Source organism: Phyllobates terribilis, unplaced genomic scaffold (assembly GCF_046119375.1).
Source record: "Phyllobates terribilis strain yellow unplaced genomic scaffold, ASM4611937v1 Scaffold_10__3_contigs__length_209671492, whole genome shotgun sequence".
Classification (NCBI taxonomy): Eukaryota; Metazoa; Chordata; class Amphibia; order Anura; family Dendrobatidae; genus Phyllobates; species Phyllobates terribilis.
The window spans coordinates 126,455,999-126,483,231 of NW_027362770.1; the positions used below are offsets into that span (position 1 = coordinate 126,455,999).

Genomic DNA, 27,233 nt, shown 5'->3' on the forward strand with positions numbered 1-27,233 from the left:
TAGTAGAACTATAAAGCTCAGTATAAGATGTTCTGTATCATACTGTATATCAATGGTTTGTTCTGAGGTCTATACAGTTTTCACTTTATTTGCATATAGGGATAACAGTGCATTTGAGCAAACACAAGTCTAAGGAAAATGCAAGATGACATTAGTAGAGGCTGCTGACAGTGGGGGCTAGTAAATCTGTAACAGCAGCTTGTCAGAAACTGAGATGGGGTGAGGGAAGTGAGCAGCTAACTGCTGTATAGAAATGAATGGGTTGGAAAGAGGTGGCTGGAATGTTAGGAGTTAACTCCTCTCCTGGAATGTAACTATCGTGCACACTTGGCCAGGCACTGGTGGCCAAGCTCAATGGAAACATGGCATACATTATGCAAAATAAAAGCTGTCATTACAGGAAAATTACCGCAGATAATTTTTTTTTTTTCTAGACAAAAAAGCATGCATTTAAGAAAAAAATAATTGTCCCTTAAGCTGTCCATATTATTTAACGCATCACACACTCTCAAGAATGGCAGCAAATGTTATACCACCCCCTCCTTCCCATGCCTCCCTCCACTGATGGTGCTATTCTCAACTCAATTTCCCACTTTCCCTTTATTGCGCTAGAGTACCGTAATTAACTGTAAAACAAATAAAAACAGAAACATATATGTAAAGTCATTCCAACATATTGCTAAAGTTGCTTACTTGTCACATAGAAGTAAACAAGCCTCTCGTCTCTCCCAGCTTTGTTGTAAGCTGAGCATTTATACATTATAGACAAATTGGCTTTTTGTATCACCATCTTGCTCACAGTCTGGAAATGTAGAAAAAAACATAAAATTATAAACATTTCAATCCACATAGTTTCCATATAACTTGGCAATCATATTATGAGCCCCAAATTTGCGTCTGGATGAGGTGCCAGGTAACAGCAATCAAGTCCTGAATGTAGTTAATCTGAAACTTAGTTACAGGGTTTGTCTACTCTTCTTTTTTTCAAGAGCCCATCGTCCCCAAGCCTCCCACCTCCTGTATTCCTAATTGCTGTGGAATGGCGCTCCAGCTTTATTGACAGTTCAGGTCAACAGCAGGGTCGGGTTGCTGGTGTACCATGTGTACATGACGCGCCCCCTGGGCCAGTGCTGTAGGGGATACCCGGAGCCGGATCTCGATGGGGGTAGTAGTCCTTGTGGCGGTGACCCGGTCCGTGCCCAGGGTGTCAAACTACGTGGCAGTCTATGGCAGTAGATGTTACTTTGATTGTCGACTACGCCACCCGTTGAGTGCGGCTTTGAAGCCGCCGCTGCAAAGCAGTCCGCTGAGGCCGGTGGTGTATGTGCAGCAGTGATGATATAACCCCCAACGGGAGGGGTATGGCCTCAGGGCAGCAGGTGTGGATGATGGGGGTTGTTGTGGTGTAGAAAGGAGACTCTGAGACGGGAGGTGCAGTTCAGGGTTTTTACTTACTGATGTTCTTTTGGTCACTCTGGCCTTGAGTGACCACCCGAGCCGTGCTGCATCCACCAGGTCCTGGACTCGGCCAACCCCCAGGCAATTCTGGAGCGTGGTCCTGAGCTCCTTTCTGACTTTCCCTTTCTACTTGCCGTTCCCACCAGGGATCCACTTATGTCCGGCTCCCTCGGGTCTCTTGTTGGTTGCACCTTTTCTGGGTTCCCTGACCCTATGCTTGGTGTGCCTTTCTAGTGGATTTGGTGAGGGTCGCGGCAGATCCTGACCACGACCTCCGGTTCCTGGCTAAGGTGTGCTTTGGCCTCTGCCAGCTTGGGTTCCGGTACCCTGGTCCGCCAACCCTTCACCCTTCTGTCTGTATTCTGGGGTCTTGGGGTTCTTTCTTCTTTCCTCTCTGGGTCCTTCTGACTCCTCTCTCTCTCTCTCAGCAGGACTTGCTCTGGAGCTGGGCCCAGCCAGAGCCACAGCTCCCTGTCAGCCCTTCTGGCTGAGCTCCTCTGCTCTTCTCCTCTGCCTGAACTGAACAACAACCCTGTTCTAAGATGGTGCCCACCTTATATACTCCCTCTATGTGTGAGCTCAGGTGACCAGCACCCAATGAGCTCCTAGCTTTACCCAGACTGCTCCCCCTATCTGCCCCTACACTACTGGGATGTTCCACCCCCCTCCCACTCCAGCCAGGGACAGACGCTGTCGTACCTGCACATAAACTGGTGGGAGTACCGTCGTTCTGTCCCCCGGAAATGGGATGTATGTAGTGCATGCAGCTAACTGAGCTCAGTACCACACTCCATCCTTACCCGGGAGTGGAATACCACACCTCTGGCTTGAGGTGTAATACCCCTGTAGCAGCCGAATCCTCAGGGTACTACATTCCCCCCTGGTAAATCACAGCACGTCCTTGGGCTGTAAAAGAATAAACATCCAAAAACATACAATTTTTTCAAAACATCATAAACATATAAAACATTATAAACATTATCCTTCAATCATCCCTTTATGGGAGGTACTTCTTACTTATAATGTTACCAGCAGCATAATAAATATTCTTGTTCCTCCGGCCACAGGACAACTTGTGACCGGGTAAAGTGCAACAGTCTCTTCTGGAAAAAACAACAGCTTTCCTATAAAACCAGTAGGGGCGCCTTAGAAAGCGCAACTATTTACAAAGGAAAATGGCCGCTCTCAGTCCTCGGCCAGATATTAGGAAAGGATGACCGCTCTCAGTCCTCGGTCAGTGGGAATAAGGGATATACGGGTAACAGTTTACACTTGTCCCAGCGGGGAACATATTTTAAACGGCAGCAGTTCTTGTACCCCGACGGGTAACTATTTTACAGTTTCACTATACCGTACTCTAATGACGGCGTCCTCCTGCTCCTTCTCGCAAGTAGGCTTCAGACCCGTCCGGGTCCTCTTGACGGGGTTCGGAGCAGGAATCAGGGGCTCGCACAGGGGCCTTTCCTTTTGGGGCTCAAGTTGGTAATACTCCGGTGGCCATATAAAGGGCTGCCCATCCGGGCAAGTGTGCTGGGCAAACAAGTCTTCACCCAGGTGCGGCACTCTAGATGTTGAGGGCGCGGTGGTGGAAGCGGCGCCCGGATTGACCAGGCCTTGCGACCAGGCCTGGGGCACCCTAAAAGTCAAGGGCACTGTAAGAACGGCGGCGCCCGGGGTTACTCGGCCCTGCGACCAGGCCGGTGGTGTTTCCTGCTTGGCCGCGCTCAGGACTGAAGCGCGTGACGTCACAGGGGTCGCGGCCGCGGCTTCTGTTTGAGGCCTAGTCTGGAGCGGTAGCGGTGCGGCAACGGGCACGATCAGTGGGACTTCGGGCTCTGCGACGGGGAGCGGGGGTAGGCTTACGGTGGCTGGGCTCGGGGTAGTAACGTCCCCTTTACTTGCCTCCGTCTCTTCAGCTCCCTCTGCGGCGTCGTCTCCGGCCTCCGTCCCTTCTGCATCCTCTTCAGGGGCAGGTGTGCTCCTCGTTGCGGGTGGTGTGCTCCGCTGGCGGGTTCCAGCCTGCTGGGCCATCTCCCTGCTCCACTCCATCAGCGTTTCTCGCTGCACTTGGGCCATCCTCCGTGCGAGGCCCTCCAGCGCCGTCTGCGCACACTCCCGGTCTCGGGGGAGCTGTGCCAGGATCTCCACCAGGCCTAGTGGGGTTGTCGCTTGCAACAGGCTCCTGACCACAGGGTCGGTGCTGCCTGACTCTCCCTCCATCTCCGGGTGCGACTTCTCCGGACTCCTCTCCAGACTTCTCATCTCCGGGTGCGCTCTCTCCAGACTCCTCCAGGCTGCACCCATCTTCGCTCTTTTGTTCTGTATCCGCCCACATTGAGGGTGGTCCCGGGGCAACTTTGTGATTGTCAGTTCCAGGGGCAGTTCCCTCACGCTGATGGACACTTCTATCATCACAGTCTCTGTTAGTGGGGGTGGTTTCCACTTTTGGCGCCATTCCTTGACCTGGCCCACGATGGGAGGTGGCCTCTTGCCACCCTCTGGCACGCCCATAATGGCGTCTGCTCTTCCAAGGCGGGCAAATGGCGGGAAACGATCCGAGATGGCGTCCGATGGCGGGGACCCTCCGGAATTGGCGGGAGACTTCTTTTTGAGGTAAATGTGAACTTTTCTTCAGGCACGCAGTACCCGGTGGTTGCGGGCACGTGATCCTGCCGACTACGCCAAAGTTGACGCGCCCCCTGGGCCAGTGCTGTAGGGGATACCCGGAACTGGATCTCGATGGGGGTAGTAGTCCTTGTGGCGGTGACCCGGTCCGTGCCCAGGGTGTCAAACTACGTGGCAGTCTATGGCAGTAGATGTTACTTTGATTGTCGACTACGCCACCCGTTGAGTGCGGCTTTGAAGCCGCAGCTGCAAAGCAGTCCGTTGAGGCCGGTGGTGTATGTGCAGCAGTGATGATATAACCCCCAACGGGAGGGGTATGGCCTCAGGGCAGCAGGTGTGGATGATGGGGGTTGTTGTGGTGTAGAAAGGAGACTCTGAGACGGGAGGTGCAGTTCAGGGTTTTTACTTACTGATGTTCTTTTGGTCACTCTGGCCTTGAGTGACCACCCGAGCCGTGCTGCATCCACTAGGTCCTGGACTCGGCCAACCCCCAGGCAATTCTGGAGCGTGGTCCTGAGCTCCTTTCTGACTTTCCCTTTCTACTGGCCGTTCCCACCAGGGATCCACTTATGTCCGGCTCCCTCGGGTCTCTTGTTGGTTGCACCTTTTCTGGGTTCCCTGACCCTATGCTTGGTGTGCCTTTCTAGTGGATTTGGTGAGGGTCGCGGCAGATCCTGACCACGACCTCCGGTTCCTGGCTAAGGTGTGCTTTGGCCTCTGCCAGCTTGGGTTCCGGTACCCTGGTCCGCCAACCCTTCACCCTTCTGTCTGTATTCTGGGGTCTTGGGGTTCTTTCTTCTTTCCTCTCTGGGTCCTTCTGACTCCTCTCTCTCTCTCTCAGCAGGCCTTGCTCTGGAGCTGGGCCCAGCCGGAGCCACAGCTCCCTGTCAGCCCTTCTGGCTGAGCTCCTCTGCTCTTCTCCTCTGCCTGAACTGAACAACAACCCTGTTCTAAGATGGTGCCCACCTTATATACTCCCTCTATGTGTGAGCTCAGGTGACCAGCACCCAATGAGCTCCTAGCTTTACCCAGACTGCTCCCCCTATCTGCCCCTACACTACTGGGATGTTCCACCCCCCTCCCACTCCAGCCAGGGACAGACGCTGTCGTACCTGCACATAAACTGGTGGGAGTACCGTCGTTCTGTCCCCCGGAAATGGGATGTATGTAGTGCATGCAGCTAACTGAGCTCAGTACCACACTCCATCCTTACCCGGGAGTGGAATACCACACCTCTGGCTTGAGGTGTAATACCCCTGTAGCAGCCGAATCCTCAGGGTGCTACATACACTCTGATGTTGCTATATGAGGTAACCTTTCCTCTGCAGCATCAGAATGCAGTCGTGCTACAGACAAGTGTCTGGTATTAAGAGTTAAGCCCGCCCCAGCGATCCCAGACTGCCTAACATTGTATACAGACTAAGTAAGGAATATCTTGTAAGTACTGCGCATGTTCAGCCCACAGACATCAGCAGTGGCTGGTCCCATTTTGGGAGGCTTCTTCAGTGCCCGGAAGTTTTGCCAAACCTTCTAGGTGGTCTTGCAGTTCTTTCAAAAGCTGTAGGAGGCTTCTCCAACTCGTGGAATATTTGCCAGGTCTCCAGGCATCCAAGGTGTCTCCTCTTGTTCTGTAACCTGTTAGGATGCATCACAAGCTTTTGGGAGATCTGACAAAGCCTTCCAGGAGTCCATAGGTCTCTGAGTTCTTTTGCGAGCTTTGGGAGGCTTCTCCAGCTCCTGGAATATTTGCCAGCTCTTCCAGGAGTCCAAGATGTCTCCTCTTGTTTTGTAACCTGTTGGGAGGCGTGTCAAGCTCTTGGGAAATTTGTCAACAGTTATGGGAGTCCAGGAGTCCAGAAGGTCTCTGAGTTCTTTCGAAAGCTTTGAGAGGCTTCGCCAGCTCCTGGAATATTTGTCAACTCTATCAGGCGTCCAAGTTGCCTCCTCTTGTTCTGGAATCCGCCAACTCTTCCAGGAGTCAAAGAAGTCATTCTCTTTTTCCAGAACTGTCTTGTTTTAAGATGTACAAACAGTTGTCTGACACTGACCAATCAATAGCCAAGGACATTTTGACAGATTCAACACAGCTGCCTTCCTATAGGTTTAGATGTAAAGTGTGGGTTCAGGGGTACAAACCTGAGTGCCCAGGCCATCAGTGCAAGAGGCATGGGGTCATGGGGTTTTCATCTACCAAGTTTCATAAGCTTTATTTTTACTGGTCCCTATTATCACATCCTGACTAGATACCCCAGTAGCCCACTACGGACCAGTCAGGCCCTTTTAAAATCTTCAGCTTTTTGGTGACATGACATACACAACGCAATAACTGGGACTTATTCCATTAAACGTTAGAGCTGTTTATTACTGTCCTTTCAACATCTTGTCCCTCGCTAAAGGGAACAGATGTGTAGCAAAAAAAACAGGAAAATTGCAACCTGCGGGAGTGGCCTGAAAACAGGAAGAGGGGAGGAAATAGGAAACCGGTCTTGTCTGCTAAATGTTAATGTTTTCGTTCTAATTTTATGCCCTTTAAGCAGGTACTTAGTCACAGCCAATCTATTCAACACGTGAACCCACCAGGGAGCACAGAAAGGTCAGCAGATCTCACAAATGTTAGTGTAGGTCACTTACTAGAAGACACATACATGGCTGTGCATCCTAACTTGAAGCAAGCTGCGGAACTTTCCTTGCTAAAGGAAAACTGAAGAATCTAATCATAGAAGCCCCCATTACAGGGCAACGAAAACCAGGACTCCGGCTATGTAAATGTGGCAATTAATGGGTTATTATTTGGATATAGAAAATGGATTTAAATAAAGTTCTCGTTGGATACTGAACATTTCCACTAATTTTCAAAAATACATTGTGGCGATCTCATCATGAAAGGAATCAGTTTTGATTTTGGCTATTTTCAGTATTTATGTCAAATTTATCAAAGTGTCCAACGATGTTTGGCTTTCACCCTACCACTGGCTCTTCTGCCAAGTTTTGTTCCATATTGATGCACTTCCTGTTGCAGTATTTTTAGTTTTTTTTCCCAAAAACAAATGGATCTAGTAGAAGTCAATGAGGATCTACTAAAATCCATTTTATCCTTAACAACCTATGACATACATTTCCATCATAGACCGATTAGGAATGTATGAAGCAGTCTTAGGAGCTGAGAGGCAGATGCTGTGTTACATCTGCTTGCCTTCTGCGATCACTGTAGTTTAACCACTTAAATGCTGCCATTAATTTCCAGCAATGGCATTTAAATTATGTAATTGCCGGCTCATGTAGTAAACGGCTTCCACTGGCTATCCGCAACGCGATCTCAGAGAACCGATAGGTTCATGGCAGCCTGCTGAATGCTGAATTACCATTTTTATCCTCTAAAGCAGCTCAGCTATAGGAGAAGTGCAATTTTATATATATGTATATAAATATATATATATATATATAATTTTTACATACATTTTATATATATATATATATATATATATATATATATATAATTTTTATACACTAATGTCCTGTTGTATTGCAATATACTGCATAGTATAAGCAATCAAATGATTGCACATTCAAGTTCCCTAAGTGGACTGAAAAATAAAATAAAAATAAAAACTGAAAAATTTTAAAAAATATAAAAATTCAAATCATCCCCCTCCTTTTTTCCATTAAAAATAAAGAAATTTAAATATAATAAACACATTTGATCCCAAAAAGTCCAGTCTATCATAATTGAAAATTATTAAAATCATAAAAGAGAGAAAAATTTCAAAACTCCAGAACTGCATTTTTTCGGACCCTGCACTTCTCCAAAAATACAATAAAAATGGGGATGGTCGGATAGTGCTTGTAAACTAACTATTTTGCAATGTACTGCCTATTATTTTGCCACGAAAATAACAAAAAAAAAATGGCCAAGACCTGAAAAATCATGTTGGCAGGTCATTCTTACTGAACAATGTAAAAGTAAACCTCAAAAAGTAATGCTGCAATTGCATTTTTTCTCAATTTCACCTCACTTGGAATTTTTTTCCCTTTTTCAATAAAATTATATGGTGAAATGAAGGTCAAGAAGAAAAAAAAGAACGCAAAAAAGAAAAATTCTTGGGTCATTAAGGGCCTAAATAGCAGATCTCTTACACCTGTCATATCCTTTAATAACAGAAGCCATGGTGGTAGCTTGGACAGGGCTTAACTACAGTATATGTGACTAATAAATAGACAAAATACCGATCATATAGTGATCAAAACGTTACCTTACATTATTTTTTTTATTTAGCTTACTTTATTTTTTCAATAATTATTTTTACTTATATTTTATATATTTCATTTACTTGTATGCTTTGACTGATTTTCGACCTATTTTATGCTTTTATGACAACCTGTTTCTAATGAATCCGGGTACCTAGTTGAGTTGACTATGTTTATTTTTGGCTGATACTTCCATGAAGAACATACTATAAATAGTGGAAGGTAATTATATAATTCTAAGTGCACTTTTAACCCGGGAAAATAACCCCGGCTTTGTTTCTGCTATGATTTTTTTTCTGGGCATTTCCTTGATTGAAGAGTAGATTGAGCGCAGACGCTTATGTTGTTGTATTGTGGATAATTGACTTCCCCAATAATTCATGATTGTTCCTGCCAGGATGACTTTAGGAAGTGCAATGCAATCAGGGAATATCACCCAGAGACTTTATGGATACCTTATTCCGCCCCTCCACAAACTCATTCCAAGTATCCATGCTTTCAATAATGTTCACGTCACCATTCGGGGTCACGTCCTTCCAGTCTTGGCACTCTGGCATCCTGTCACGTTGATGTCTAAGGGGTGGAGATTGATGGGGTCTGTAATCGAAAATAACACGCCAATAATTAAAATTACATTATGTCTATATATAAAACAAATTTTTTTATTATTTTTTTTTATTTTTAGATTTTGGATATTTTCATCTTCCAAGGGGTTGTCCATAACCAACATATATTATCTATCCACAGGACAGTTGAGAAATATAGTCTGATAGAGAACTCCACCACTAATGAGTCCTGAAGTCCCCTGTGTGAAAGAATCAGTAATGAGCATGTGCGACCATTGCTTTATTCACAGTGGTCACACATGCTCAGTACTGCCCTGGTCACACAATGAGCCCCAATTAACAGGACTGTTGAGGATGTCAGCAGCCAGACCCCTAGTGATTTATCCATTATCTTTTTAATAGGTAATATGTTATTTGGGAGCCAATTTTTGTAAAGTGGTTGTATGCAATAGAAAATAGGGCAGGATATTTTTGCAGAAACAGAGCCACTCTTGTACATAGGTCATGTTTGGTATTGCACATTAATCCTATTCATTGGAATAAGGCTCACATGCAATACCAATCATAGCCAGTACCTAGAGTGGCACTGTTTCTAGAAAATCAAACACTCTTCGAAGAAGAAAAATTCAAAAAAACTTAGATTTTTAAAATTTGCTGTATTTCTACCACTACAGAACATTTTTTAAGAATTGTCTAGTGCGATAAACTATTAAGGCAAAGATAGACTATTAGAGAGAACATACGCGCTTCGCCGTGCATACATCTTGCATGGTGTCCACGGCCGCCACTGCCACTGGATGGTTGTTGGTGCTGGTATCCCAAACACGGTGCAAGTCAACACATGTCGGCTACCTTGGGCATAAATATTTGGTGGTGAAGTCTCCTTCTCGTGGATCTGAGGTGGAACTAAAAAAGCAATGGAACAATAAATTTAGTCTACAATAGATTGGTCACCACCATGTGCAAACCACCTGTGCACATACACAGTTCATAAAGGTGCCAACGAACGTGCTCTCATATCACATAGAGGGCAGATGTAGCAAGAGGATCTGATCACACACAAGAGAGTGGAGAGAGTAGAAGCTGCCAGGGGCCAGTCTCGGACTAGTCATTTGAGAGACATAGCACCCGGCATTTCAAAATAAAACATACCCGGCTGCTATAACACAGCCAGTCTCCGATTCATGATGACCAGGGGTCGAGCACCATGAATCAGATGACAGGTTCCATTTAAAGCGTTGCTTACATCATCATAAATGGGTATGGTCGAATAGTGCTTGTAAATACAAACTATTTTGCAATGTACTGCCTATTATAAATGTCAGCCCTTCTTGTGATATTAACACTTTATTTTTATTTTTTTTACAACTCGATGCCTTGGAGACCGACCACCACTGCTAGACAACAGAACATACGCAGTGTTTACAGGCTTATTTATATTGATCTTGTAAGCAGCGTTTAGAAGCTGGCCAGGATTGTTGGAGCGCTTTGTCACCTCCTAATCCTGGCTAGCTTCTGCACAGTGCTTATAAGTTAGACAGCAATGGTGGTCGGTCTCCTAGGCAATGAGCTGTAAACAAAAATGTTAATATCTCAAGAATGGCTGTGATATTTAATAAGCAGTAAATTGAAAAAGTGCTTTTTTTATAAGAACTATCTGACATTATCCAGCTATGAAGATGGGAATAACCCTTTAAAAAGCATCTGTTTTTGGTCTTCATGAAACCCTAACAGGCTTTATGACTGGCGCTAGAGGCCATGTGTAGGGCTTTCACTAGCAGCCACATCATGGTGTCATGATTCCTCCTCTCAATGTGTCTTGGATGCAGTGATTGACAGCTCAGTTGTCCAATTTAGTGCAGGGGTGTGCTGAGCTGTCAGTATTTTGATTGACAGCTCAGTCTTCCAATCTAGACTGGGAGGTGCTGAGCTTCCTTTAGGTGTTCCCTTTTCCAAGTGATTACCCAGCTACTTAGCTAAGAAGTCAGTCCCAGATCTCTGCCAGACGTAGTGTTTGCTCAGTGGTTTGTCTTGTATTTCTGTGCTCTGTTTGTTGATCTTTTGCTGCCTGACCTTGGACCTCATTCTGACCACCTGTTTGCCTAGCCCCTTTGCTGTGATCCGCTATCTTCCTGGCATTTTGACATTGGACAGTGACCTGACTTTGCCTTTGTCTTTCCCCTTTGTCCGTGACTCGTGAGTAGTGACTAGTGTCACACAGGGCTCTTACCACAACTGTTAGTGCTGGTATGTTCTCCACGTGTTTGTGTGGGTTTTGGCTAGTCTCAAAAAAAACTTACAGATAGTTTAATTCCTTTCCTATGAAATTGGTTTTAGTGTGTGCTTGTCTAAGCTAGGCTTGCGGACGCTGTATTGTGGCATCCGATTTTTCTCACATCCATCTGATTTCGGGGTGAAATTGCAGCAGCTGTGATTTTCATCAGTCATCAGCACTGCCCCATTGAAAAACATTGGTCCGATAAAAAAAAATCGGATGGTGATTTATACAGTGGCGTGAGCGAGCCCTTAGGGTCAGGACCTGATCTGGATAGTTAAAATAAATTGTGCAGGGTTAATGTATATGTTGGGGTTATACAATGAAACATAAATATCAATTTTCAGCTTTTTATTGGTTAAATGGTTGGGATCAGAGTTTTCAATCCTTCTTTCAAAGCTGGTGCTCGCATCTCCTGTGACCACATGCTTACAGTATCATAAAGATAATGTGCATGGTACTAAATCCCAGCTGTCAGCCACACAGATATACAGGGCAGAGGTAGCTCCACGTTTGCATATCCCCAATTTTTTCGTTAATTGTTGACATTTTTGTCACCTTTTTTGCAGCCTTTGTTTTGTGTGTATTCCATAAAAATAAAAAGCTGTGTGAACACACCTGACGAAGGACCTGTATGCTGTATGTTTTGATGTGTTTCATTTAATTCTTTTGCGCTGTTATTTTAGCAATTTTACAAAAATGTAACTTTTACATGTAATTTTTATTTCCACTTATTGTTATGATCTGCTACAGGGACTAAGGAAAGACAGGAGATCTGTCCCTACAATAGAACTAAACTAGATCCCTACGATGTAACGGGGAACCTGATCCTGCGATCAGACCCACTAAAGTCCTCGGCTAGTCTGTACGAAGACCTATAGATGTGAGGGAGGGATCCCTACAAGAACTAGGGACTGGGATAAGTTGGACACCTCCTAGCAGAAATAGTAGCAGTCAAAGACAAACACACAACAAAAAGCATAGAGGTCAGAAGACCTAGCAAAACTAACAGAGAATGGCAACAGAGCACCAAGCTAGCTCAAGAGTAGTAAATACAATGAAGTCCAGCAAGGCCAGGAGGGCGGAGCCGGATTAAATAGGCAAAAATGGTCATGTGACCAGCAAACTAAAAAAAGCCTAACAGGAGAGTTCTAACAGTACCCCCTCTTCTAAGAGGATCCTCCGGAGCCCCTAGGCCCAGGCTTACCAGGAAACCTCCTGTGAAACGCTCTGACAAGTCTGGAAGCAGAAACATCATCCGCCCTCACCCATGAGTTATCCTCAGGTCCGAAACCCTTCCAAGCGACGAGATACTGCAAACTCCCTCTATACCGTCTAGAATTTAGGATGCGGGAAATTTCATATTCCCCGTCCTCCACCACCGGAGGAACAGTGGCAGAGGCGTCACCATCCGACACATCAGCTTTTTTCAACAGAGAAACATGAAACACCGGGTTAATCTTCCAGGACGTAGGAACCTCCAACCTAACAGCAGATTGGTTAACTATCTGAAGCACCTTAAAGGGCCCTACGAACTTGGGACCCAATTTTTTAGAAGGAATCCTCAATCGCAGATTCTTAGAGGACAACCAAACCATGTCACCAACAGCAAACAAAACCTCTTGCCGTTTCCTATCAAAGTACCTCTTAGATTTTTTGTTAGCCTCCTGAAGATTACCACGCACATCCGTCCAAACTCTCTCCAAATCACCAGAAAAACTCTCCTCCTCAGGCACAGCCGAAACCAATTTGGAGAATGACCCAAAAGACGGATGTCTCCCAGAACAACAAAAAAAAGGCGAACACCCAGAAGAAGAGGATGTATGGTTGTTAAGAGCAAATTCAGCAAGTGGCAGAAACTCAGACCACCCCTCTTGATTGTCTGCCACAAAACAACGCAAGAACTGCTCAACATCCTGGTTCTTCCTTTCTGTCTGGCCATTAGACTCAGGATGATATCCGGATGAAAACGACAAATGAATTCCCAACCTGTCACAAAAGGCACACCAAAAACGAGCCACGAACTGAGGTCCCCTATCAGAAACAATGTCAGTAGGAACACCATGTAGTCTGACAATTTCCTTGACAAAGGCCTTAGCGAGTGTCTTAGCGCAAGGCAGTTTGATGAAGGGAACCAAGTGACACATCTTGCTAAAACGGTCCACGACCACCCAGATGACCGTGAAACCTTCAGAGGGGGGAAGGTCAGTAATAAAGTCCATAGCCAGATGTGTCCAAGGTGCACTAGGAACCTCCAGAGGGCAAAGCAACCCCGCAGCAGGAGCATGCGAAGACTTGGATCTAGCACACACAGTACATTGGCGCACCCACTTAATGACTTCCTTCTGCCATCCAGGCCACCAAAAACTGCGACCCACAAGTCTCTTGGTCTCAGAAATTCCTGGATGACCTGCCAACCGAGACTCATGACACTCAACAAACAAATCTCTCCTAAAGGTCCTAGGCACAAACAACCTCCCATGGGGAGTGTTAGATGGGGCATTCTCCTGAGCTTTAAGAATCTCATCCTCCAAAACGGAGTCCAAAGCAGCAATCACAACACCTTCTTGTAAAATGCTCTCCTCTTCCTCCTCAACACCGACCATGGGAGAAAAGCTGCGAGACAAAGCATCCGCTTTAACATTCTTGGTACCCGGGATGTAAGTAACGGAAAAATTAAACCGCGAGAAAAAAAGTGCCCACCTAGCCTGACGGGCATTCAAGCGCTTGGCAGCATCAAGATAGATCAGATTTTTATGATCAGTAAAAACCTGAATGGGAAATTCAGCACCTTCCAAGAGGTGGCGCCAGTGTTCAAATGCGAGTTTAATCGCCAGCAATTCCCGATTACCAATATCGTAATTAAGTTCAGTCTCAGAAATTTTTTTTTAAAAAAAGGCACAGGGATGTACTCCATCCTTGTTTTCCTGAGACAACACCGCACCGACCCCCACCGAAGAAGCATCAACCTCAACCAAAAACGGCTTAGTCACATCAGGCTGCATAAGGATGGGAGCAGAGGTGAACCTCTCCTTGAGATACACAAAAGCTTCAATGGCCTCAGAAGTCCACTGAACCGCATTAGCACCTTTCCTGGTGAGATCGGTCAGCGGTTTGACAATAATAGAAATTTTTTTTATGAATTTTCTGTAATAATTGGCGAAACCCAAAAACCTCTGTATCGATTTCAAATCAATAGGCCTAGGCCATTCCTGCACAGCTTGAACTTTAACCGGGTCCATCTCAAAACCTTCACTGGAGATAATGTAGCCCAAAAAACTAATTCTCTGTACAGCGAACTCACATTTCTCCAGCTTAGCAAAAAGCGAATTGTCCATTAATAACTGTAATACCTCACGTACGCTCCGCCAATGAGACTCCAGATCAGGCGAATAAATCAGAATGTCATCCAAATACACAACCACATTTTTGCCGATTAAAGGTCTAAGGATGTCATTAATAAGATTCTGAAAAAATGCTGGAGCATTGGTAAGACCAAAAGGCATCACCAGATTCTCAAAATGACCCACAGGAGTGTTAAAAGCAGTCTTCCATTCATCACCCTCCTTCATGCGCAACAAATTGTATGCCCCCCGGAGATCAATTTTAGAGAACCACTTGGCCCCCACTAACTGGTTAAATAAATCAGGAATCAATGGCAGTGGGTAAGGATTGCGTACAGTAATTTTATTAATCTCACGAAAGTCCAGACAAGGACGTAAACCGCCATCTTTTTTTTTTACAAAAAAAAATCCAACAGCCACAGGAGACTTGGAAGGCCTAATGTGACCGGCGGCCAAGCTTGTCTGTATGTATTCCTCCAAAGCCTTTCTCTCAGGAATAGTAAGATTAAATAAACGACTTTTAGGAAGAGTCGCTCCAGGGACAAATTCAATGGTACAATCATAGTCTCTATGGGGAGGCAAAATTTGTGACTCCTCCTCAGAAAAAACTCTCCAAAAATCCTGAATAGGTACAGGTAATTCCCCTTTTTCCACCGTAGCAATACGTCCGTTACAACACTTGTCATAACACTTAGGGCTCCAGGACTTAATTTCATTGGTAGACCAATCCAGTACAGGATTGTGCAATTTTAACCAGGGTAACCCCAATATTACTGGAGAAGGCAAATTATCCAATACCACCAAATCCAAATTCTCTTGATGAATACCATTAATAGTGAGGGGAAATTCACAGACCTTATGAGTAACACTCTTCAAGGGAGAGCCATCAACAGAAACCACAGCAATAGGGGATGACAAAGTTTTAGGTTCTAATCTAAGTTTTTCCAAGAATCCCCCATCAATCACATTCAGAGTAGAACCACAATCCACAAATACCCGAAATTCAATTAATTCATCCTGAGCAGTGGTAGTAGCAGATAGGAATACTCCCTTAGAATTTAAACAGGCAATACGTGCATGACTGACCATTTCTTTTTCTTTCTTCATACGAAGCACACAGTTCTTAATAAAATGACCAGAATTTCCGCAATAGAAGCACAAGCCTTCAGAAAGCCTGCGGTCTTTTTCCTGAGAGCAGGGTGCCATCGCCCCAATCTCCATCGGCTCTCCATTGTCAGCACAGACCCTCTCAGGACTCGGAGCTGACATAGCAGAGGATTTGCTCTCATTAACCCTTGCACGCAGTCTCCTGTCCACCCGTATAGCTAATTGCATTGCCTCCTGCAAGTTTCCAGGTGTGGGATAAGCAATCAGTAAATCCTTAACCCTTTCACCTAGCCCTGCAAGAAACAAGCTTTTCAAAGCTGAATCGTTCCACCCCACCTGGGCAGACCACCGACGGAAGTGAGAACAATATTTTTCCACATTACCTGATCCCTGCCTCAAACGTCTCAATTCAGACTCAGCAGATGAGACACGATCAGGATCATCGTACAACAAACCCAAAGCAGAAAAAAAACTATCCACTGATCTAAAGCACGGATCACTAGGATAGAGAGAGAAGGCCCATCCCTGAGGATCTTTGCGCAAAAGTGAGATTATGAACCCTATGCGCTGTGATTCATCACCAGAGGATCCGGGTCTCAAACAAAAATACAATAAACAAGCATTTTTAAAAGAAAAAAAATCTTGTTGTTCGCCAAAAAATAAATCAGGCAGACGTACCTTTGGTTCCACAAAATGTGCTCCAGAACAGCTACTCACGTGTTGTTGGAGCTTGGCCACCTCCAGAGAGAGTCCCTGCAAGCGTTGAGCCAAATCTTGAACCGAGACCATGATGGAAAACTGGAGGTCTTTCCTTAGAGAAAATTTTTTTTTCCTTTTAAGGCTGGACTTACTGTTATGATCTGCTACAGGGACTAAGGAAAGACAGGAGATCTGTCCCTACAATAGAACTAAACTAGATCCCTACGATGTAACGGGGAACCTGATCCTGCGATCAGACCCGCTAAAGTCCTCGGCTAGTCTGTACGAAGACCTATAGATGTGAGGGAGGGATCCCTACAAGAACTAGGGACTGGGATAAGTTGGACACCTCCTAGCAGAAATAGTAGCAGTCAAAGACAAACACACAACAAAAAGCATAGAGGTCAGAAGACCTAGCAAAACTAACAGAGAACGGCAACAGAGCACCAAGCTAGCTCAATGAAGTCCAGCAAGGCCAGGAGGGCGGAGCCGGATTAAATAGGCAAAAATGGTCATGTAACCAGCAAACTAAAAAAAGCCTAACAGGAGAGTTCTAACACTTATAACGTGCTGATATATAGAGATATACACAGTATATCTCTCTACTGGCAAATTATATCTGTAAAGTAGAATAGTATTGAGGTTTCAAGGTAGAGAAAATCATCTTTTAGAAAACATTGTGGTCTGTGGCTCACTGTTAGTGTTTCTGCCCCCCTTACAGCTGGTCTTGGATTTAAAGGGGTTTTCACACGAAAAAAGTTAACTTTAAAGTTCATTTTGATCAATAGATCTTGGGATAAAAATAATTTCCACAACTGGATGTTTTTAAATAAAATGTTCCTGTACGGTCAGACACAGCCATTACACAGTACACAGCAGGGGCACATTTATAAGATTATCTCAGCACAGGAACATTTTTTCTTAAATTATGGAAGTTATTATTATTCCAAGATCTATTGATTAAAATCAAGTTTTGTTAATGGGAAAACCCTTTAAGTTCTGGCATTCACTTACTGATAAAAATGGTTTAATAATAAATAAATGGAGGTATCCTTTAGCACTATGAGATGGGAGTGCTGGTAGGACCCCTCCTCGAGAAGTGTTACGCATAAGAGAAACTATACAGAACATAAATTAAGAGCAAAGAGCATCAGTGGGCCCTGACATGTCCTTGACCTTACTAGCTGAAGACAGCAGCCCTGATGGACTCCATAATAGATCAGTGCAATTCATCTCATTCCACTAGACCCCAACTATTCACAGAATATATTATAACCATTATGCATGGTATAGAACAGGGGTGAGCAATTAATTTTCCCGAGGGTCTACATGAAAGATTGGGACAGCTACGGAGTGCTGAACCAATATGTTGAAATTAATTCTGTTCAATATTAACATTAACATGTTATTTTATATTCATTTTATTGCTTATTATTGAGCAGATCAAAACCATATAATTTACTGATTTTTATAGTTTATAAAAGGCAGTCAATCCTCCTGTTATTCAGCCCTTGTTCTATGATTAACAGCTCCCCCAAAACAGTATGATGCCCCTACGCCCCCCAACACAGTATGATGACCCCCACAGACCCCAAAATTTTGATCCCACACACAGTATGACACCCACGTAATATGATCCCCTACACCTCCCTATATACAGAATGATGATTCTCACAGTATGATTCTCCCATAGCCCCAACACAGCTCCCTACACACAGTATTATGGTCTTATGGTCCCCCATACAGTTTGATCCACTACAGTCCTTAAACACAGAATGATGACCCCCCCCAAAGTCCCCCGACACAGTATGATGGCCTCCACAGCGCCCCTAACACAGTATGATCCCTCACAGCCCCCAAAATGATGACACTCACAGTCCCCCAAACACTGCTTCCAGCCCTTTTGCTGTCCTGGTCCTTGGGCTGGATAGGAGCATCAAAAGGGCCAGATGTGGCCTGCCTGCTGGAGTTTGCCCAGGTATGGTATATAAGTACTAGAAAACTATACAAAGAAAAATTCAGTGTTCATATTTATGAGTTGAGTATAATCAGTAAATTATTAATTGTTATTGTTTTATCACACAAGAACTGTCAGTAGCTCCAAAGTTAGCTCCAGATAGGGTTGTCTTCTGCTGACCTTTGGGACCTGTCTGGATCTGCAGGAGGATCCTCTGATACACAAATGGGCCAGTGCAAACCTCCAAAAGCAGTTGCTTTTCTGTTCTAAATTTTTTAAGAAACTTCCATCCAATATATGTACAAAAGGGATATGTTTTATAGCATTGTATAAAAAAGGGTTCACTCTCGATGTTGGTACAGTGTTACGCATCATTTCTTTTTTTTCTTCGTTCCGATCCCTTGTGGGTGACGAGTATCACGTGATCTTCATGCTGGGTCACCTTGAAGAGTGGAATTGCTCTACAGGCTGACATCGTTCTCTGGGATGGGGCAATGAAAACATCTTGAGCTGATGCCTTCTCCTCGGTGGGCTCCAGAGTAGCGGTAGGGGCTGTATACATGATATGTAAGTCTTTATATTCAGAGGTCCATGAAACTTTTCCACCATTGTCTATGACACTTGTTAACAAGCGCCTGACATACTGAATACTGGCTTAGATGTTTCCCTCTGAAACTATTTCCCTGTCAATCATCCGCATGCACTAAAAATATGGTATCTCAATTATCTTCTATATATGACACATACAAGAATATTCTGATTTATAGAAATATCCTGAAGGATTTTTTTTATTGTAAACTTACAGCATTACAAGACATTTACAGACACGCGGTCATTATCAAGAGCTGACAATTACAGAAACACGACCATTATGACATGACTTCCAATTATCGTAAATGTTACAATGTCCAATCTTAAGTGACCCGGAAAAACATGATCAGAAACACATGCATGACAGTGACATGTGCTGATGGGAACCACATGCTGGGATGAATGATTAGAGCAGACGTGTCCTTTATCATAAGGGTTTTCACATGTTCCTCATTTAGATATAATGTTCTAATGCTGTCAGTGCAATTTCTGTGTGTATCTTATGTGTGTACTGTAGACGTCATCTCGGTACGTTGCATGTAATATTAGTATTTTTTTCCATTGATGTATGTGCCAAGTTTTTATTTTATGAGATATTTACAGCGCTGTAGCTAGAAGAGAAAAAGACCACCCTAGAGCAACGATCAAAACAGGCTCACTGTTATGGTGGCGGACAGAAGGGCATGATACTCATTTCCACTACTGCACTCATTCCATAACTCTTGGACCAAATTCCCAACTCCCAAGCAATGTTCTGCAGATCCAAATTACCATATACCAAATACAGTTTAGTTACAGTTCATACGCCCTTTAAAAGAACAGATCTATGGAGACTTGTTTTGACCCTCTGATTCTAGGGTTTATGCACTAAGGGACTGCAAAAAGCCCCCTAGAAATCAAGTTCAACTTCTGAGATTATCCAGCTATGGTCAATGGACTTAACATCTGTGCACAATCACGTCCGCGAGGAATGCAGTAGAGATCAGACCTTGAGGGATCATAGTCATTTAGGAACCTTCCCAATTAAAATTGAATTCACCAGTTATGGAATGAATTATATGGAGGCCATACTATACAGAAATCTGAAAAGTTAATTAAGAATTTTCAGTGGTAGACACAAGCCATCATGGGAACATAACGTCAATCAATGATAAATGGCTGCAGATTTCATGACATTAATTCAGTTGTTGTTGCATTTTTTTGGACCACGTTCCCTCTTGAAGACATGTATATTGTTGCAATGTGTTATGATGTTTCAATGATTAATAATCCGTATAAATAGTGATAGGTTGTGTTCTGCCCAGGACTAGGAAGCCTACAGGGTTAATAATTCAGCAGAGCCGCATGAAGTGGGTGTCCCTGAAGTGAGCGGAGACCGAGGCAACGGACAGCGTCATCCGGACTGGAGACAAGGAAAAGTGTTAGATGCAGTGAATGATTCTTGGGATACGAGGTCTGGGGCAGGAAGCCTAGCGGGACGGTAGGGATTTATCTGACAGTCAAGTGACGGAGCAGCGCTGAGAAGGAAAGTGTGACAAAGAGAGAGAGTGCACCGCGTGGTAATTCCAAGTATGTCCCATAAGGGAAAAGGACGCGGAACCGTAGGTTGAGAAATAGGACTCCCGCTTACCAGTTAGTGGTGCTGTTGTTGGGGACTAGGGAAGCTCCCGAAGTGCTGTGCTGGATGGTGGTGAAGCTAGAGAAAGAGGCTAACGGACAGAGAGAAGAGCAGCCTCAGAAAGGATCGGAAATGTGTATGAAGATGTCATATGTTCTAAGAGAAACGTCCACAAAGTTTTGTACTGCTATCTACTGTACATCCTTCTCCATAAGTTATTGTTTAGTAAAAGACAGTTTATTTTTGAGTAGAGGTCTACTTCATTGAACTCTACAACATCTGGTCCTGGCCTGCCTAGATTACTGGCATCATGTGGCCTACAAAGGTGTAGCGCGCCACAGATAAAGTCCACACACCCAGCCAGGACCTCCATTTTCCTGTAGTGTGTCGGGGAGTAGAAGACATGTACCTCTCCTATGGCAACTGCCCTTCGCCACGTTACACATGCACCTGGCAATATTATAGATCCATGTTGTATGGATCTGATATGAAACCCACAGAATTCTGCGCACCCATATTATATTTGTTTGTGACTCCAATATTCAAGAAATCACACATTTTTTTAGATGGTAATTTCTTGGGAATCCATAAGAAAAAAGATTTGTTATCACTTGCTATATTACTGAGGCCATTATTGCTTTTAGGCCACAGCCCCACTATCAGTATTTGGTCAGTATTCCGTCAGTATATTTTCTCAGGAGTGGGAGCCAGAACCAGGTGAGGAACAATCAGAGAAAAGGTAGAATAGAAACAAGTCACCAATTCTGCATTTATCACCCACTCCTGGTTTTGGCTCCCACTCCTGAGAAAAAATACTGACCGAATACAGACCAAATGCTGATAGTGGGCCGTGGCCATAGAGAAGAATACTGATCCCATTCCCTACGGGACCAGAGACTTGTGTAATGTCCCCCTGCAGCGGCTGCTACAAAGTACCCTTTTGTAGCCAGTGGCAGTACTGAGAAATCAAGCTTTGGAGCCACATGCAAATTAGTCTGGAAGTTTATTGGGGGCATGTCATTGTACTCAGAGCACATCGACAGGCACCCAATTTCTAGGCTCTTTTGCATGTTACTGTAAAGCTTAAAGAGGTTGTCACCCCCACCGATCAGTTGTTCTCGGCGGCGGCCGCAACTGCTCAATTGTGGAGCTGCGCCATCTTCTGGTAGTGGCCGCGGCTGGGTACTGCAGTCTGCCTCCTATTCATAGGAGATGGATGTGCAGTACCCTGCCGCGGCCACTACCAGAAGACGGAGCTGCTCCAAAATTGAGTAGTTCCGGACGGCGGCCGCCGCTGCCGACCCTGAGAACAGCTGATCGGTGGGGTGTTGGATCCCGACCGATCAGACATTGATGACCTATCCTAAGGATAGGTCATTAATGATAAAGTAGTGGAGGACTTCTTTAATTTTGCAGCTGTAACACTATGGATTACTACAAGACAGGTATATTTTTTATTATTCTCTGATCTAGAACAACTACATGTTCCCTTCAAAGAAAAGTTTTTGCTCAGATCCATGCTATCATCACCATTAAAATAATTCAGCAAAATGTGTTGTGTTGAGATCTTATATAAAGCATACTGTATATAGTTATAATGTAGGCATATAGGTTTTCTATCCACTTAATGTCATATTTGTCTCACTAGAAAGAGCTTTACATCAGGTCTGGTCATTGCCCTATGTCATGCTTACCATTCACCACCAGTCGGACACTGACCCGCTGCTGCAGTCCAGACTGCTGGTTTTTCAATATCAGCGTGTATCTCCCAGCATCCTGCTCTACTACGTCTCTGATCTGCAAAGAGTGTAATGACTGTCGATGCTTGCCATTGCTGCTGCTCACTGGCCTCCCATCTTTAAACCTGGCAATGTAAAAAAAATAGGTGAAATGCTACAATGTTACCTGCCTCTTGTTTCTGTCTCTTGCCACCATTAGAGGGAGCTTAGGAGCCGAATACATTGGAGTCAATAGAATACAGTAAGCTCTCCAGCTCCCCCTAGTGGTGACTTCAATAAGCCATTTTTTCTATCTCTTTTATTTGTCTATGGGGATAGAATGCCACTCTAAAAGTTTAAGAAAATCCTTGTAAATTACAGCAGATGATTCACAGATGTAGACGCATGCCATGGAACAAGTATACCAGTTGTGCTCATACCACTGAAAAGTAGGTGATGGGTAAGCGGAAACTTTCACGATCAGTTTCGCCAACTTGTCTCCAGCGGTGGCCTCAATGACAGTGTTCTCCGGGGTCTCCACAGAAATAAAAGGCTTTTCTATGGAAGAAGACAAAAGTTGAAAAACCAGCAAGAAATGGAAAGAAAAGATTATTTTAGTGCAAGACTATCTTCAAATTGTAAATTGATAGAATGCAAATTATAAAACAAATCATGTTCCCTGGATGTCACCGACCGTAAGGTTTTTGCTAAATTGACAGTAATAAAGTGATATTTTTAATTCATCGTATGTTTCACTTATGTATGTCCCTTTAAGGGGTGAAATACGTGTGTTCTACAATGTAATTTTAGTTTTATATGGCACTATTATTTGTGTAATGTATGATAATATTATTGCAATATTGCAATAACCTCTTTCTTTTGTGTATGGTCATCACAGATGACAGCAATAATTGATCATATTGAAATTATACTAACTACCATAGCGGTGGGCATGTGAGTGGTAATATTGGTGGAAGGGCTCCCTGCACTGAACTGAACTGCACAGAAGAACTGCTTCTCCTTTGCTGTGACACTGTCATAGTAAATACCTCCTCTAGGTGGAGCAATGCACACATATGAAGCCACATGAGCTCCCTCTAGTGGTGGCTGCATGCAATCAGAAATATAACATTTATCAGTTCTCCCTACAAATGGATTTTTGGATGTATCCAGGTGGATGGGTTGCAAGGAAAATGAAGACAGTTGGTTTATGGTTTATGAAAAGGAAAAATGGTTTATGTAGTTCAATTTGTATTTGTATATATGATCGGCACAAGTTTGTACTCTGGGATAGCAATGTGTACGCTGTACTGCCAGTATGTACTATGTGTTCATGGTTTGTACCTTATGATAGCAGTATGAACTCTGGGATGGCAGCATGTTCTCTATAATGGTAATATTGACTAGGTGATAGTGGTGTGTATCCTATGATAGCAGTATGTACTCTGTGATAATAGTATGCATTCTGTGATAGTCCATATGATGGCAGTATGTACTCTGTGATGGAAGTATGTACTCTGTGATAGTCCATATGATGGCAACATGTACTCTGTGATAGTCCATATGATGGTAGTATGTACTCTGTGATAGTTCATATGATGGCAGCATGTACTCTGTGATAGTCCATATGATGGCAGCATGCACTCTGTGATAGTCCATATGATGGCAGCATGTACTCTGTGATAGTTCATATGATGGCAGCATGTACTCTGTGATAGTCCATATGATGGCAGCATGTACTCTGTGATAGTCCATATGATGGCAGTATGTACTCTGTGATCTCAGTATGTATTCTGTGATAGTCCATATGATGGCAATATGTACTCTGTGATAATCCATATGATGGCAGTATGTACTCTGTGATAGTCCATATGATGGCAGTATGTACTCTGTGATAGTCCATATGATGGCAATATGTACTCTGTAATAATCCATATGATGGCAGTATGTACTCTGTGTTAGTCCATATGATGGCAGTATGTACTCTGTGATAGTCCATATGATGGCAGCATGTACTCTGTGATCTCAGTATGTATTCTGTGATAATCCATATGATGGCAATATGTACTCGGTGATAGTCCATATGATGGCAGTATGTACTCTGTGATAGTCCATATGATGGCAGCATGTACTCTGTGATAGTGCATATGATGGCAGCATGTTCTCTGTGATCTCAGTATGTATTCTGTGATAGTCCATATGATGGCAGTATGTACTCTGTGATAGTCCATATGATGGCAGCATGTACTCTGTGATAGTCCATATAATGGCAGCATGTAATCTGTGATAGTCCATATGATGGCAGCATGTACTCTGTGATAGTCCATATGATGGCAGCATGTACTCTGTGATTGTCCATATGATGGCAGTATGTACTCTGTGATAGTCCATATGATGGCAGCATGTACTCTGTGATAGTCCATATGATGGCAGTATGTACTCTGTGATATTCCATATGATGGCAGCATGTACTCTGTGATTGTCCATATGATGGCAGTATGTACTCTGTGATAGTCCATATGATGGCAGCATGTACTCTGTGATAGTCCATATGATGGCAGTATGTACTCTGTGATATTCCATATGATGGCAGCATGTACTCTGTGATAGTCCATATGATGGCAGTATGTACTCTGTGATCTCAGTATGTATTCTGTGATAGTCCATATGATGGCAGTATGTACTCTGTGATAGTCCATATGATGGCAGTATGTATTCTGTTATTCTGTGATAGTCCATATGATGGTTGTATGTATTCTGTGATATTCCATATGATGGCAGTATGTATTCTGTGATAGTCCATATGATCTCAGTATGTATTCTGTGATAGTCCATATAATGGCACTGTATGTAGTCTGTTATTTGCTGACTGGAATGTGAACCGGTCAGGTGACAGTATTGCCAGTTTGAAGCTAAATCCTCATTTACATCAATGTCGCATATACAGTATGCACAATTATTGCGGCTGTTGAAGGCAGTGAGAATGTGGACCTCGATCCAGACAGTTATTAATGTCCACACGGATTTTCAGGAGAATCTCACAGTAGTGTAGCTCAGGGTTTGTCCCTGTAACTTCAGGCAATGACTTATTACAGGTGAAGTCCTGCTTTTTCACATTTTCATGTACAGTAGATAAATTGTACTATGTACTAAATAACCCGGGTGACTCCTGGCGGGTATGTAGTAAGAAAGCTGCCTGTGAGAAATGTCATGGGTCTTGTGTGCCCCCTCCCCTAACTCTATAGGTACTTTGTTCTGACTGTTCAGCCATAATAGCACAAGGTAACCCGCACCATTTCCCATTCATTCTGTACCGTGCACAATGACCTCGGTGCTCTGCTTGTATTGCCAGGTCTCACTCGCGGCATGGCACACGTACTGCCCCAGGTCCGTTTGGTTTATAGTGGGCACAGTAAGAATACTAAACATTTCCGTGTGGCCTTGCTGGGGCAGACGATCCGAGTGCTCTGTTATATAGCGGTTATTCTGTAAAGAGATAAAGGGTTAATGTACTTTTCTGTTTATTTCATTTTATTGTATACACACATTATTCTATAATTGGAATATATAATACTGTATATTATTTAAATGTCATTTATCTAAAAAAAAAATAAAAAAACTTTTGAAAATAGTCCATTAAAAATATAATTTTGAAATGCAAAACCTGTTTCGTTTTGTGCATACAGCTCTTGTGCAGCGATTTGTGTCTCCATGGTAACAGGCAAATTCTATAGATGCGTTATTCGCATCTATCTGCCTCCTCTTTTACCTCCTGTATTAGGGGCAAAGGCGGTGGGGTGACACATACAGTACAGACCAAAGGTTTGGACACACCTTCTCATTTAAAGATTTTTCTGTATTTTCATGACGATGAAAATTGTACATTCACACTGAAGGCATCAAAACTATGAATTAACACATGTGGAATTATATACTTAACAAAAAAGTGTGAAACAACTGAAAATATGTCTTATATTCTAGGTTCTTCAAAGTAGCCACCTTTTGCTTTGATGACTCCTTTGCACACTCTTGGCATTCTCTTGTTGAGCTTCAAGAGGTAGTCACCGGAAATGGTTTTCCCTTCACAGGTGTGCCCTGTCAGGTTTAATAAGTGGGATTTCTTGCCTTATAAATGGGGCTGGGACCATCAGTTGTGTTGTGCAGAAGTCAGGTGGATACACAGCTGATAGTCCTACTGAATAGGCTGCTAAAATTTGTATTATGGCAAGAAAAAAGCAGCTAAATAAAGAAAAACGAGTGGCCATCATTACTTTAAGAAATAAAGGTCAGTCAGTGCGAAAAATTGGGAAAACTTTGAAAGTGTCCCCAAGTGCAGTTGCAAAAACCATCAATTGCTACAAAGAAACTGGCTCACATGAGGACTGCCCCAGGAAAGCAAGACCAAGAGTCACCTCTGCTTCTGAGGATAAGTTTATCCGAGTCACCAGCCTCAGAAATCGCAGGTTAACAGCAGCTCAGATTAGAGACCAGGTCAATGCCACACAGAGTTCTAGCAGCAGACACATCTCTACAACAACTGTTAAGAGGAGACTTTGTGCAGCAGGCCTTCATGGTAAAATAGCTGCTAGGAGACCACTGCTAAGGACAGGCAACAAGCAGAAGAGACTTGTTTGGGCTAAAGAACCCAAGGAATGGACATTAGACCAGTGGAAATCTGTGCTTTGGTCTGATGAGTCCAAATTTGAGATCTTTGGTTCCAACCACCGTGTCTTTGTGCGACGCAGAAAAGGTGAACGGATGGACTCTACATGCCTGGTTTCCACCGTGAAGCATGGAGGAGGAGGTGTGATGGTGTGCGGGTGCTTTGCTGGTGACACTGTTGGGGATTTATTCAAAATTGAAGGCATACTGAGCCAGCATGGCTACCACAGCATCTTGCAGCGGCATGCTATTCCATCCGGTTTGCGTTTAGTTGGACCATCATTTATTTTTCAACAGGACAATGACCCCAAACACATGTGTAAGGGCTATTTGACCAAGAAGGAGAGTGTTGGGGTGCTACGCCAGAT

The 27,233-nt window shown here is 43.8% G+C and overlaps 1 protein-coding gene across 2 annotated transcripts in view; it reads right to left on the reverse strand.

Annotated features, from left to right (window-relative positions):
- The window catches only part of FLT4 (fms related receptor tyrosine kinase 4), a 338,737-nt gene that overhangs the window by 86,710 nt on the left and 224,794 nt on the right, over positions 1–27,233 (reverse strand). For both annotated transcript variants that reach the window (XM_073649775.1, XM_073649774.1), the window contains exons 7-12: positions 25,518–25,689; positions 22,644–22,761; positions 22,180–22,349; positions 9,638–9,800; positions 8,784–8,925; positions 694–802 (exon numbers count right to left, since the gene is read on the reverse strand). In XM_073649775.1, coding sequence (XP_073505876.1) covers positions 694–802; positions 8,784–8,925; positions 9,638–9,800; positions 22,180–22,349; positions 22,644–22,761; positions 25,518–25,689 — 874 coding nt within the window. The remainder of the gene's footprint in view (positions 1–693; positions 803–8,783; positions 8,926–9,637; positions 9,801–22,179; positions 22,350–22,643; positions 22,762–25,517; positions 25,690–27,233) is intronic.